The sequence below is a fragment of the Lethenteron reissneri genome, unplaced genomic scaffold, assembly GCF_015708825.2.
Source record: "Lethenteron reissneri isolate LAM-NWPU_2019-01 unplaced genomic scaffold, ASM1570882v1 scaffold_1630, whole genome shotgun sequence".
Classification (NCBI taxonomy): domain Eukaryota; kingdom Metazoa; phylum Chordata; class Hyperoartia; order Petromyzontiformes; family Petromyzontidae; genus Lethenteron; species Lethenteron reissneri.
Window position 1 is genome coordinate 839,052 of NW_026891367.1, and position 14,144 is coordinate 853,195.

A 14,144-nucleotide genomic window follows, 5' to 3' on the forward strand; every position below is an offset into this window, starting at 1 on the left:
CCTTCACCTCAGCACAGTTCATTCTTCATTGCAGGGCTCTGGCAGCCCCCGATGGGCCTTTAGCGCGGCTTTCTAACATGCGCTCCCCCCCCTGACAATACACAAATGTGAAAACACCTCCACCCCCCCCAATCATCATGCTGCTGTCAACCCCAACTGTGGTTTCAAATATGTGGCCAACCTCCAAACTTACACTGGTCCACACACTTTGTCTGGCATGAGGTATTCCAACAGCTTTAAGGTAATTTTGTGGGGTGCTGATTCCAAATCTGGCATCAGTTTTTGTCTATCGCGTCAGGTTTTTGAGATATCAAATATTGCATTTTCAATAAAAACTGCGGAAGAAAAATATTAAATAGATGTGGATATCTACATAAAATGATATTATAAACACACTATCCTAAAAATACAGCACCGTATTTTAACACTAAAGCAGTCACTGACTCGCAACAACTTGCAATCATAAGTGACAGAGTTAATTTCGGGTAAAATTAATGAAAATGGGGTATGCCGATAGCATAACAAGTATAACCCGTAAAAACAAAGTTTTTCACTATAAATCCTTTATATGCGTGGCGGCTAGAGTCCTCTCGTCCTCTGGCTTGAGATGGCTGCCACCTATGGGTCAGATGATTGTCTGCCAGTATTAAGCAATTGGTAATTAAATATTTTATTTGTTTTCCCTAAACAGTGTAAAATTTTGGAAAACGAACATTAATTGTCACGCACAACGAGTCTGTGTGCAAAATGTCAGCTCGATTGGATCACGGGAAGTGGGTTAAAAAACGACCGAAAGATTTGCACGGTCCTAAGCAAGCAAGCAAGCGAACTTAATATAAAGGATTTAAAAATGAGATGTGATAGAGCAAATCTGAGATCAGATTTGGAATCAGCACCCTGAAATTAGTCTAGAACAGCTGCAAAAGTCCAGGCCAGAAAAAAATGTTGTTTTTTTGTTAACCAGTGTTGTTGTTTTTGTTGAAAAGCAGCGACTTCAAACTGAACACCCAAAACATTTGAACTGCGGTGGCTAAAAGTCTCCACCCTGGCTACTCATTTCACCAAGAACATTGGAGCGTAAAACAACGTCGCTCAAGAAAAACTCCGATTCTTTTTTAATCCTCAGATTCAGAAGTGGTGTCGACATCTGGACTATCAAACCAGTCAAAGGGTGAGTATCGCTGTTTTGCAGGAAGCTTGATTGAAGGCGATGCAGAGGCCATCATCTCTTGTTCGACCTCTCCTGTCAACGCGGAGATCTCAATCGCCTGTGACAAATGAACACATCGTAGACATAATTGTTTTTTTACCCTTCTATCTGGCAACAAAACTGACACCTTTTTTTACAAGGAGTCATGTTTGCATAGACCACAATACCTGCAGTCATAATGCAAACAAAAAACACAACTCTGATAATGTACGCACTGTCCTTGAAGTTGATTGGTCCACACCCGAGACAGCTTTCCTTAGAGCCCAGTCTCACATGGAGTTGGACCAGATGACGCCAAAAGGCGCACAACTCAAAGACAATGCACCATCCGAGTATGAGAGCTCGGGGTGAAGCATTTACACCATTGGAACCTCCTTTATAAGGAGTCATGTTTACATAGACCACAATACCTGCAGCCATAATGCAAACACAACTCTGATAATGTATGTGCACTGTCCTTGAAGTTGATTGGTCCACACCCGAGACAGCTTTCCTTAGAGCCTAGTCTCACATGGTGTTGGACCAGATGACGCCAAAAGGCGCACAACTCAAAGACAATGCACCATCCGAGTATGAGAGCTCGGGGTGAAGCATTTACACCATTGGAACCTCCTTTATAAGAAGTCATGTTTACATAGACCACAATACCTGCAGTCATAATGCAAACAAAAACACAACTCTGATAATGTATGCACTGTCCTTGAAATAGATTTTTATCTTACCAGGTAAGGCTCACTAAACCATCAGCTTCTTTTACAGAAACGTCCCGGCCACAAACGCGAGCAGCTCTACGAAGCGGCTCGCCACGTGAAAGATTGTTGAAGAGCAATAATGATTCTAGATTTGAAGCTTTCGTGGCTGCAAGGATTCATATTCTTGGGTTTTTTCGGTAAAGTCACCGTGTAGGTAAAACATTAAAGTTAATAAAAGTAAAATAAAATAAAAATCACGACGTTTCAGACGGAAGCTTGTGTTGCCTCCGAAACGTCGCGATTTTTATTTAATTTTAATTTTTTTACCTACACGGTGACTTTACCGAAAAAACCTAAGAATATGTAGCAACAATTATATTTTGGAGCAAGAGAAAAATGTGCGTGACATCATCATCATCATCGATTTAACAAAAGAATGTGCATTCATCTTCTTGTTTCTTTCGGTATGCACATTCTTTTGTCAAGGCGCTCTTCTTCTTCCACCTCCAACCCAGCTTATATATAAGCTCCAAGCTTGGCAGTGTCTCATTCTTCACCTGAGGACGGCTGCTTGCGTTGTGGCCGAAACGTCGTGAGAATTATTTTATTGTGTTTTATTTGTATTATTTTATTATATTGTTTTATTATATTATTTTATTATATTATTTTATGAAGTTTTATTTTTATTATTTTATTACTTCCCTTCTACGTGATGACTTTACCGAAAGAACCAAGAAGATCATCATCATCAGCGTTGTTTAACCTGCCGCGCCGGGAGATCAAACGGGACTGCGAGTCTGGTGCACTCACCGTCTGCAACGCTGGCAGCATCACCTCGTCACGCGTCGTGAGAACGATGTCAGATCTCATCTTGCCCGCTGCCCCCGCCTGTTCAGTTCGCTTGGACGGCATCACGCCCGACACACTTGCTAGCAGCTCTTCATCGACCTAACGTATATAACATCAACATCAATGGACAAAAAATCACGCAAAGATCCTGCAATTTTAAACGTTTATTCGGCCTTTGCCGGAATACGGAGTAAGCCAAAAGGCTTCCTGTGTGTGCATTGTACAGGCAAATCGAAATTTGCATTTTTTAAATGTTTGCTAATTCAGAAACCCGTCCCTTGGTCACGGGCACGCTTTGTGAGCGCTCCCCGTCTCGGGCACATCCATCCTACGTTCATTTAACAAAAGCTCCAAGCTCGTCAAGACGTCTATTCCACCTTCCCATATCCAGTGACCCGGCCCTTTGATTCTGATTCATGGTGATGGAGACTCGTATTAAACTGCAGAAGTGAGTTTTGTTTTTAAATTGTAAATGTTTTGTTTAATGTTATTGTCAAATGAATGCCTTAGATTACAATGACATAGTCATGCAATTATTTTTTATTAGATTACAGCAATTATTTAACTATCTGGTTTCACTGCGCACCGTACATTAGGTGAACGCTTCTATTCAGCGTGAACATCCACACAGCCCCTGTCTGTCATGAGGCCAATCATCCCGAGCGCTCAAGCGAGCCGCTTTGTCTCTACGAGAGTGGATCGAGTCCCATTGCGTCGTCCAAAGAATTTCAATCAAAGCAGTCGCATTACTCACTATGAAATCCATGACGTCCGAGCCATCGGAGTCGGACAGATGCAAGACCTTTCGCCTTCTTTTCACGACTTCCCCCGTGGCGAGGGGCTTGAGAATGCCGCCCTTGTAAGGCGACTTGGCCACTGAGACCTGTGCGAGCCAAGGTGGAGTCTTGCAGATCGCACGGACACACACACAGAGATCCCCCAGTGAGGCCTGCAGGCTTGCGGGAGTGCCGTGCTGATCGCAAACACCTAACGTCAGCGCTTAGCTCAGCGGGGTTCATTGAACGAGCTCTCGGTTCTTTCGGTAAAGTCACGTAGAAGGGAAGTAATAAAATAATAAAAATAAAACACAATAAAATAATTATTTTATTATGTTTTATTTATATTATTATATTATTTTATTTTTATTATTTTATTACTTCCCTTCTACGTGACTTTACCGAAAGAACCGAGAGGATGAATCCCTGCAGTCACGAAAGCTTTAAATCGAAATTTATTGAACGAGCCTGACTGATGACTAAGACCCAGGAGGTAATGAACGATCAGACGCTGTCTTCCCGACAGACCTAATTAAGTGGTTCGACACACAAAACTGAATGGACCATCGCCATTCCGGCACGGGTGAAAAAAGTCGGTTCATCTTAGCGCCTCCGACACGGCGATATTTTCACGCGCATTTCTCGTCGAGAAAGGCGGACATTGTTTCCACGTGAATCACAGTGCCGATTGGTTGACATGCCTCTTCTTGGTTCTTTCGGTAAAGTCACGTAGAAGGGAAGTAATAAAACAATAAAAATAAAACATAATATAACAAAAATAACGTGCATATCAAGAGGAATTTAGCATATTCATAAATTCCTCTTGATATGCACATTCTTTTGTCAAGGCGCTCTTCTTCCACCTCCAACCCAGCTTATATATAAGCTCCAAGCTTGGCAGTGTCTCATTCTTCACCTGAAGACGGCCGCTTGCGTTGTAGCCGAAACGTCGTGAGAATGATTTTATTTTATTATGTTTTATTTTTATTATTTTATTACTTCCCTTATTACTTAAAATAATAAAAATAAAACATAATAGAATATTATTATGTTTTATTTTTATTATTTTATTACTTCCCTTATTACTTAAAATAATAAAAATAAAACATAATAGAATATTATTATGTTTTATTTTTATTATTTTATTAGTTCCCTTATTACTTAAAATAATAAAAATAAAACCTAATATTTTATTATGTTTTATTATTTTATTTATTATGTTTTATTTTTATTATTTTATTACTTCCCTTCTACGTGACGACTTTACCGAAAGAACCAAGAAGATGAATCCCTGCTGCAGTCACGAAAGAAGCTTTAAATCGAAATAAAAACGGTTGCCGTGCCGTGTGCAAGTAAATTGCCGCTTCATGCCGGTCGGAACGATTGCGCGCAACGTTTCATTGAAACGCGAGTCCGTGTTTGGACACCGTGTCCATTTGTGAGCAGTGAAGCCTCGCCCCGATGTGAAGAAAAAACTCGGACGAGAAATTTCCGATTGAGCGCGATCGGTGACTCATCATCGACGGTAGCATCACGACTGATGTGAGGTCACGAGTGAATGCGGCGTGGATGAAATGGAGGCAAGTCACCGGAGTCCTCTGTGATCGGAAAATGCCGGATAGGCTGAAGGGAAAAATATACAAGACCATCGTCCGAACGGTGGCACTCTATGGATCCGAGTGCTGGCCAGCCACAACTGGAGATGAGGATGCTCAGATGGAGCCTCGGGCTCACTCGATGGGATCGTGTCAGGAACGAAGACGTTCGGAAGCGACTTGGTGTGGCACCCCCATTGCGGACAAGATGCTTGAGGCAAGGCTTCGCTGGCACGGCCACGTGATGCGAAGTGAAGAGTCATCAGTGGCCAAGACTGCCGTGCGTATTGAGCCAGAGGGCCGCCGTCCACGCGGACGTCCGAAGAAGCGATGGATGGACCGAATAAAGGAAGACATGAAGACGGTCAACGCATCCCCTGAAGATGCCCTGGACCGAGCCAAATGGAGAAGACAATGCCGAAAAGCGGACCCTGCGCCACAGCGGGAACAACGCTAGGAAGAAGGTGACTCATCATCGACGGTTGTTGAGAGCGTTACTTGTCAGCGCGTGGTGGCGAGGCGACTCGTGCCCTTGTGCCTCAACAAACGCCATTGGCAATAGCGCAGAGAACCCCTTTGCGGAACCCCGCTCCTAACATGACCACGTTGTGTTCACCCCGTGGAGAAAGCCACCACCACCACCACCACCACCATAGCAACGTGGAATTTGTGACATGACTCGGAGAGGGCCAGGAGGTATGCGGTCAACAATGCTTGACTCAGGGAGGAGGACGCCCCTGCCGTGCATAGTCCCACGGGATGTCGGCTATCAACAACAAGGCAACTCCTACGACTAATTGGGAATGGGACACAAGCGTAGGATTGATCACCCTGTCGCTGGCCGCCTTTGGGGAGGGTGTATCGTGCGAAAGGCCGAAACACCCTAGGAACCAAAGGTTCACTGCTGACGATGCGCTCCCCAAATGTCACCAGGCTCGCTGTTCATGAACTCTTGGAAGTGCTTGCACAAAGGATGGTAACATCTCATCCTGTGTTCTTTGGAATCTGGAATTGTTGACGTGACTCGGGGCTGCTCGTGCATACGCTTGCTACCGCCCGCCACGCTTGGAGCAAGAGAAAAATGTGCGTGACATCATCGTCATCAGCGTTGTTTAACCTGCCGCGCCGGGAGATCAAACGGGACTGCGAGTCTGGTGCACTCACCGTCTGCAACGCTGGCAGCATCACCTCGTCACGCGTCGTGAGAACGATGTCAGATCTCATCTTGCCCGCTGCCCCCGCCTGTTCAGTTCGCTTGGATGGCATCACGCCCGACACACTTGCTAGCAGCTCTTCATCGACCTAACGTATATATACGTCAACATCAATGGACAAAAAAAGAGTCCCATTGCATCATTCTTTGGTTCTTTCGGTAAAGTCACGTATAAAGATAAAATAGTAAATTAAATACGAGCATACGACGTTTCGATTGCAACACAAGCAATCGTCATCGTCAGGTATAAATTAAATAGAAACACAAATCTAGTATACTTAGAAATGTAATGTAATACAACAGAGAGTCGGATAACATAACAGTCAACACCCTACCTATACACTACTACGCTACACTATACACTACACTATACACTACTACACTACACTATACACTACACTATACACTATACTATACACTACTACACTACACTATACACTACACTATACACTACTACACTATACTACTACACTACACTATACACTACACTATACACTACTACACTACACTATACACTACACTATACACTATACTATACACTACTACGCTACACTATACACTACTACACTACACTATACACTACACTATACACTACACACTACACTATACACTACACTATACACTACTATACACTACACTACACTATACACTACTATACACTACACTACACACTACACTATACACTACTACACACTACTACAACAGAGAGTCGGATAACATAACAGTCGACACCCTACCTGGTTGATTACCTTCTTCCTGAGAGTGCTACATTTGAGAGAGAGATTAAACACAGAACCAGAAACACAGACAGACATATAAGCATTGCATCGTCCAAAGAATTTCAATCAAAGCAGTCGCATTACTCACTATGAAATCCATGACGTCCGAGCCATCGGAGTCGGACAGATGCAAGACCTTTCGCCTTCTCTTCACGACTTCCCCCGTGGCAAGGGGCTTGAGAATGCCGCCCTTGTAAGGCGACTTGGCCACTGTTACCGGTGCGAGCCAAGGTGGAGTCTTGCAGATCACACGGACACACAAACAGAGATCCCCCAGTGAGGCCTGCAGGCTTGCGGGAGTGCCGTGCTGATCGCAAGCAAAGGGCTTGAGAATGCCGCCCTTGTAAGGCGACTTGGCCACTGTTACCGGTGCGAGCCAAGGTGGAGTCTTGCAGATCACACGGACACACAAACAGAGATCCCCCAGTGAGGCCTGCAGGCTTGCGGGAGTGCCGTGGTGATCGCAAGCAAAGGGCTTGAGAATGCCGCCCTTGTAAGGCGACTTGGCCACTGTTACCGGAGCGAGCCAAGGTGGAGTCTTGCAGATCGCACGGACACACAAACAGAGATCCCCCAGTGAGGCCTGCAGGCTTGCGGGAGTGCCGTGCTGATCGCAAGCAAAGGGCTTGAGAATGCCGCCCTTGTAAGGCGACTTGGCCACTGTTACCGGAGCGAGCCAAGGTGGAGTCTTGCAGATCGCACGGACACACAAACAGAGATCCCCCAGTGAAGCCTGCAGGCTTGCGGGAGTGCCGTGCTGATCGCAAGCAAAGGGCTTGAGAATGCCGCCCTTGTAAGGCGACTTGGCCACTGTTACCGGAGCGAGCCAAGGTGGAGTCTTGCAGATCACACGGACACACACACAGAGATCCCCCAGTGAGGCCTGCAGGCTTGCGGGAGTGCCGTGCTGATCGCAAACACCTAACGTCAGCGTTTAGCCCAGCGGGGTTTATTGAACAACCTCTCGGTTCTTTCGGTAAAGTCACGTAGAAGGGAAGTAATAAAATAATAAAAATAAAACATAATAAAATAATTATTTTATTATGTTTTATTTTTATTATTATTAAAATAATTATTTTATTATGTTTTATTTTTATTATTTTATTATGTTTTATTTTTATTATTTTATTACTTCCCTTCTACGTGACTTTACCGAAAGAACCAAGAAGAGGTATGGCAACCAATCGGCACTGTGATTCACGTGGCTTTACCGAAAGAACCGAGAGGATGAATCCCTGCAGTCACGAAAGCTTTAAATCGAAATTTATTGAACGAGCCTGACTGATGACTAAGACCCAGGAGGTAATGAACGATCAGACGCTGTCTTACCGACAGACCTAATTAAGTGGTTCGACACACAAAACTGAATGGACCATCGCCATTCCGGCACGGGTGAAAAAAGTCGGTTCATCTTAGCGCCTCCGACACGGCGGTATTTTCACGCGCATTTCTCGTCGAGAAAGGCGGACATTGTTTCCACGTGAATCACAGTGCCGATTGGTTGCCATGTCTCTTCTTGGTTCTTTCGGTAAAGTCACGTAGAAGGGAAGTAATAAAATAATAAAAAATAAAACACAATATAACAAAAATAACGTGCATATCAAGAGGAATTTAGCATATTCATAAATTCCTCTTGATATGCACATTCTTTTGTCAAGGCGCTCTTCTTCCACCTCCAACCCAGCTTATATATAAGCTCCAAGCTTGGCAGTGTCTCATTCTTCACCTGAAGACGGCTGCTTGCGTTGTTGCCGAAACGTCGCGAGAATTATTTTATTATGTTTTATTTTTATTATTTTATTACTTCCCTTCTACGTGACGACTTTACCGAAAGAACCAAGAAGATGAATCCCTGCTGCAGTCACGAAAGAAGCTTTAAATCGAAATAAAAATGGTTGCCGTGCCGTGTGCAAGTAAATTGCCGCTTCATGCCGGTCGGAACGATTGCGCGCAACGTTTCATTGAAACGCGAGTCCGTGTTTGGACACCGTGTCCATTTGTGAGCAGTGAAGCCTCGCCCCGATGTGAAGAAAAAACTCGGACGAGAAATTTCCGATTGAGCGCGATCGGTGACTCATCGACGGTAGCATCACGACTGATGAGGTCACGAGTGAATGCGGCGTGGATGAAATGGAGGCAAGTCACCGGAGTCCTCTGTGATCGGAAAATGCCGGATAGGCTGAAGGGAAAAATATACAAGACCATCGTCCGAACGGTGGCACTCTATGGATCCGAGTGCTGGCCAGCCACAACTGGAGATGAGGATGCTCAGATGGAGCCTCGGGCTCACTCGATGGGATCGTGTCAGGAACAAAGACGTTCGGAAGCGACTTGGTGTGGCACCCCCATTGCGGACAAGATGCTTGAGGCAAGGCTTCGCTGGCACGGCCACGTGATGCGAAGTGAAGAGTCATCAGTGGCCAAGACTGCCGTGCGTATTGAGCCAGAGGGCCGCCGTCCACGCGGACGTCCGAAGAAGCGATGGATGATGGATCGAATAAAGGAAAACATGAAGACGGTCAACGCATCCCCTGAAGATGCCCTGGACCGAGCCAAATGGAGAAGACAATGCCGAAAAGCGGACCCTGCGCCACAGCGGGAACAACGCTAGGAAGAAGAAGGTGACTCATCATCGACGACGGTTGTTGAGAGCGTCACTTGCCAGCGCGTGGTGGCGAGGCGACTCGTGCCCTTGTGCCTCAACAAACGCCATTGGCAATAGCGCAGAGAACCCCTTTGCAGAACCCCGCTCCTAACATGACCACGTTGTGTTCGCCCCGTGGAGAAAGCCACCACCACCACCACCACCATAGCAACGTGGAATTTGTGACATGACTCGGAGAGGGCCAGGAGGTATGCGGTCAACAATGCTTGACTCAGGGAGGAGGACGCCCCTGCCGTGCATACTCCCACGGGATGTCGGCTACCAACAACAAGGCAACTCCTACGACTAATTGGGAATGGGACGCAAGCGTAGGATTGATCGCCCTGTCGCTGGCCGCCTTTGGGGAGGGTGTATCGTGCGAAAGGCCGAAACACCCTAGGAACCAAAGGTTCACTGCTGACGATGCGCTGCACAAATGTCACCAGGCTCTCTGTTCGTGAACTCTTGGAAGTGCTTGCACAAAGGATAGTAACATCTCATCCTGTGTTCTTTGGAATCTGGAATTGTTGACGTGACTCGGGGCTGCTCGTGCATACGCTTGCTGCTGCCTTCCCGCCACGCTTGGAGCAAGAGAAAAATGTGCGTGACATCATCGTCATCGTCAGCAGCGTTGTTTAACCTGCCGCGCCGGGAGATCAAACGGGACTGCGAGTCTGGTGCACTCACCGTCTGCACCGCTGGCAGCATCACCTCGTCACGCGTCGTGAGAACGATGTCAGATCTCATCTTGCCCGCTGCCCCCGCCTGTTCAGTTCGCTTGGATGGCATCACGCCCGACACACTTGCTAGCAGCTCTTCATCGACCTAACGTATATATACATCAACATCAATGGACAAAAAAAGAGTCCCATTGCATCATTCTTTGGTTCTTTCGGTAAAGTCACGTATAAAGATAAAGTAATAAATTAAATACAAGCGTACGACGTTTCGATTGCAACACAAGCAATCGTCATCGTCAGGTATAAATTAAATAGAAACACAAATCTAGTAGACTTAGACATGTAATGTAATACAACAGAGAGTCGGATAACATAACAGTCGACACCCTACCTATACACTACTACGCTACACTATACACTACACTATACAGTATACTATACACTACTACACTATACTATACACTATACTATACACTACTACACTACACTATACACTACACTATACACTATACTATACACTACTACACTACACTATACACTACACTATACACTACTACACTATACTACTACACTACACTATACACTACACTATACACTACTACACTACACTATACACTACACTATACACTATACTATACACTACTACGCTACACTATACACTACACTATACACTATACACTATTACACTACACTATACACTACACTATACACTATACTATACACTACTACACTACACTATACACTACACTACACTATACACTACTACACTACACTATACACTACACTATACACTACTACACTACACTATACACTACTACACTATACTATACACTACACTACACACTACACTATACACTACTACACACTACTACAACAGAGAGTCGGATAACATAACAGTCGACACCCTACCTGGTTGATTACGTTCTTCCTGAGAGTGCTACATTTGAGAGAGAGATTAAACACAGAACCAGAAACACAGACAGACATATAAGCATTGCATCGTCCAAAGAATTTCAATCAAAGCAGTCGCATTACTCACTATGAAATCCATGACGTCCGAGCCATCGGAGTCGGACAGATGCAAGACCTTTCGCCTTCTCTTCACGACTTCCCCCGTGGCAAGGGGCTTGAGAATGCCGCCCTTGTAAGGCGACTTGGCCACTGAGACCGGTGCGAGCCAAGGTGGAGTCTTGCAGATCACACGGACACACAAACAGAGATCCCCCAGTGAGGCCTGCAGGCTTGCGGGAGTGCCGTGCTGATCGCAAACACCTAACGTCAGCGCTTAGCCCAGCGGGGTTTATTGAACGAGCCTGACTGGTGACTAAGACCCAGGAGGTAATAAGTATAACCCGTAAAAACAAAGTTTTTCACTATAAATCCTTTATATGCGTGGCGGCTCGAGTCCTCTCGTCCTCTGGCTTGAGATGGCTGCCACCTATGGGTCAGATGATTGTCTGCCAGTATTAAGCAATTGGTAATTAAATATTTAATTAGTTTTCCCTAAAAAGTGTAAAATTTTGGAATTTTTTTTCACGAAAATTATTTGTCACATACAACGAGTCTGTGTGGAAAATGTCAGCTCGATTGGATCACGGGAAGTGGGTTAAAAAACGACCAAAAGACTTGCACGGTCGTAAGCAAGCAAGCAAGCACGCAAGCAAGCGAACTTAATATAAAGGATTTAAAAACCGGTCCAGATCTTGGCGGCTTGAATGAATACTGCTGAAACAGGTCCCTGCGGGTTGGGCTGGTAGGAACGAACAAATGAATGTCTATAATAAAATGAAATGGCGGGGGTACGATACGAAGGGAGAGTTTGAGGCCTAGTTCTAGGCTTTAGGCCTAGCTGTAGGCTTTAGGCCGCTGTGAGTTAATTTTTAATTGAAATGTTTTAATTAAAAACGATCTCAGGGAATTATAAGGGAATGTTGCACTTGTTTAGCCAGGAAAGCCTCACTGAGTCTAAAGGTTTTTGTAGGGTCCTGCCAAGTGTTTGCAGTAGGGGGCGATGTTGCTACACCTAATCGGACGGACGGAAGATATAATCTATTGTAGGCTGGTTCACTTCGTTCCTACCAGTATAATATTGGTCTGCAATGCCAAAAGGCTAATGGCAAAAACAAATGATTTGATTCTTTATATATAAAAGTCTCCGCGCGCTTGCAGGGGATTTGGCTCCCGGACGATGGGGTTTAAGACCGAAATAATTTGCCAGCCGGCACGCCCTAAGCCCCGCGGTGGGAATAGACTATTTCGTTTTCCCATCCCTAAACTTTAAAGTAGTTTAATTAATCTTCTTGGTTCTTTCGGTAAAATCACGTAGAAATAATTCTCACGACGTTTCGGCCACAACGCAAGTAGCTGTCCTCAGGTGAAGACCAGGTCTGTCGGGGCGACGGCATCTGAATGAAACAGCACACGAGCTTGGAGCATGTATATAAGCTGGGTTGGAAGGGGGGGGGAAGGGGGCGCCTTGACAAAAGAATTTGCATATCAAGAGGAATTTAGCATATTTATGGGAAATGCAGGTATGTGATTAGTACTACTTATGTCCGTGCATTATGCAGGATTAGCAGCATCCAAGGGAGGGGATATGGGAAATGCAGGTATGTGATTAGTACTACTTATGCCCGTGCATTATGCAGGATTAGCAGCATCAAAGGGAGGGGATATGGGAAATGCAGGTATGTGATTAGTACTACTTATGCCCGTGCATTATGCAGGATTAGCAGCATCAAGGGAGGGGATATGGGAAATGCAGGTATGTGATTAGTACTACTTGTGTCTGTGCATTATGCAGGATTAGCAGCATCCAAGGGAGGGGATATGGGAAATGCAGGTATGTGATTAGTGCTACTTTGCCCGTGCATGATGCAGGATTAGCAGCATTATAGGGAGGGGATAGGGGTAGCATTAATAAAGGGAAGGAGTGTTAATAGTATGTAGCTGCAGTAACTAAACCACCACGTAAACAACTAAAGTATAAACTACATAGCACCATCAGTATACTAAATATACTCTACAATAAGCTGAGTTACTAACAGTAAGTAATACATTCCAATTCTACGTCGTTAAAAATATAATATGCTTCCATCTAAACTGTATTCTCTTACATCACACGAGTCTACACCGTACTATATGCTGCCATAGACAAACCCAAACGTTAAATTATATACTGTATTGCTATAAACCACCCTATACCTTATACATTGTAATATTACACTATGTATTATTCTACCCACCCTAATGTATATCACACTGCTGTATATTCACTATACAATTACGATACTATATATTACTTTGTACATTGTATTAAGCATATACATTTTTTAAACTATTTGTTATTATACACTGTACCGTTGACCGTTGTTGGGGGGGGGTTGTTGTTGTTGTTGGGGGGGGGTTGTTGTTGTTGTTGGGGGGGGGGTTGTTGTTGTTGTTGCGGAGAATACAATGCCAGTGGGTGGAACGCGGTCTGAAAGTCACCGTAAACGTGAACACAATCAGCTAAGATCCGAAATGGTTTATTACGTCCTTCCAATGATTGCTAAGCCAGAATCCATCTTCTCGGTTGAAATTGTCTCTGTGTTTGTATATGTGGATAGCCTCATGAACGAATCTCTCATGGTAGCCAGATGGCTTGCAGAGAACCTCTGTCTTGGAGAAGTCAATGTCATGTGAGCCCACTGAATTGTAACAGTGA

At 44.8% G+C, this 14,144-nt stretch overlaps 1 protein-coding gene across 1 annotated transcript in view; it reads right to left on the minus strand.

Moving 5' to 3' along the window:
* Positions 1–450: 450 nt before the first annotated feature.
* The window catches only part of LOC133362837 (uncharacterized), a 34,557-nt gene continuing 20,863 nt past the window's right edge, over positions 451–14,144 (minus strand). The window contains exons 10-16 of the mRNA XM_061581780.1: positions 11,478–11,627; positions 10,446–10,583; positions 7,203–7,352; positions 6,287–6,424; positions 3,506–3,655; positions 2,713–2,850; positions 451–1,268 (exon numbers count right to left, since the gene is read on the minus strand). Coding sequence (XP_061437764.1) covers positions 1,116–1,268; positions 2,713–2,850; positions 3,506–3,655; positions 6,287–6,424; positions 7,203–7,352; positions 10,446–10,583; positions 11,478–11,627 — 1,017 coding nt within the window. The 3' untranslated portion in view covers positions 451–1,115. The remainder of the gene's footprint in view (positions 1,269–2,712; positions 2,851–3,505; positions 3,656–6,286; positions 6,425–7,202; positions 7,353–10,445; positions 10,584–11,477; positions 11,628–14,144) is intronic.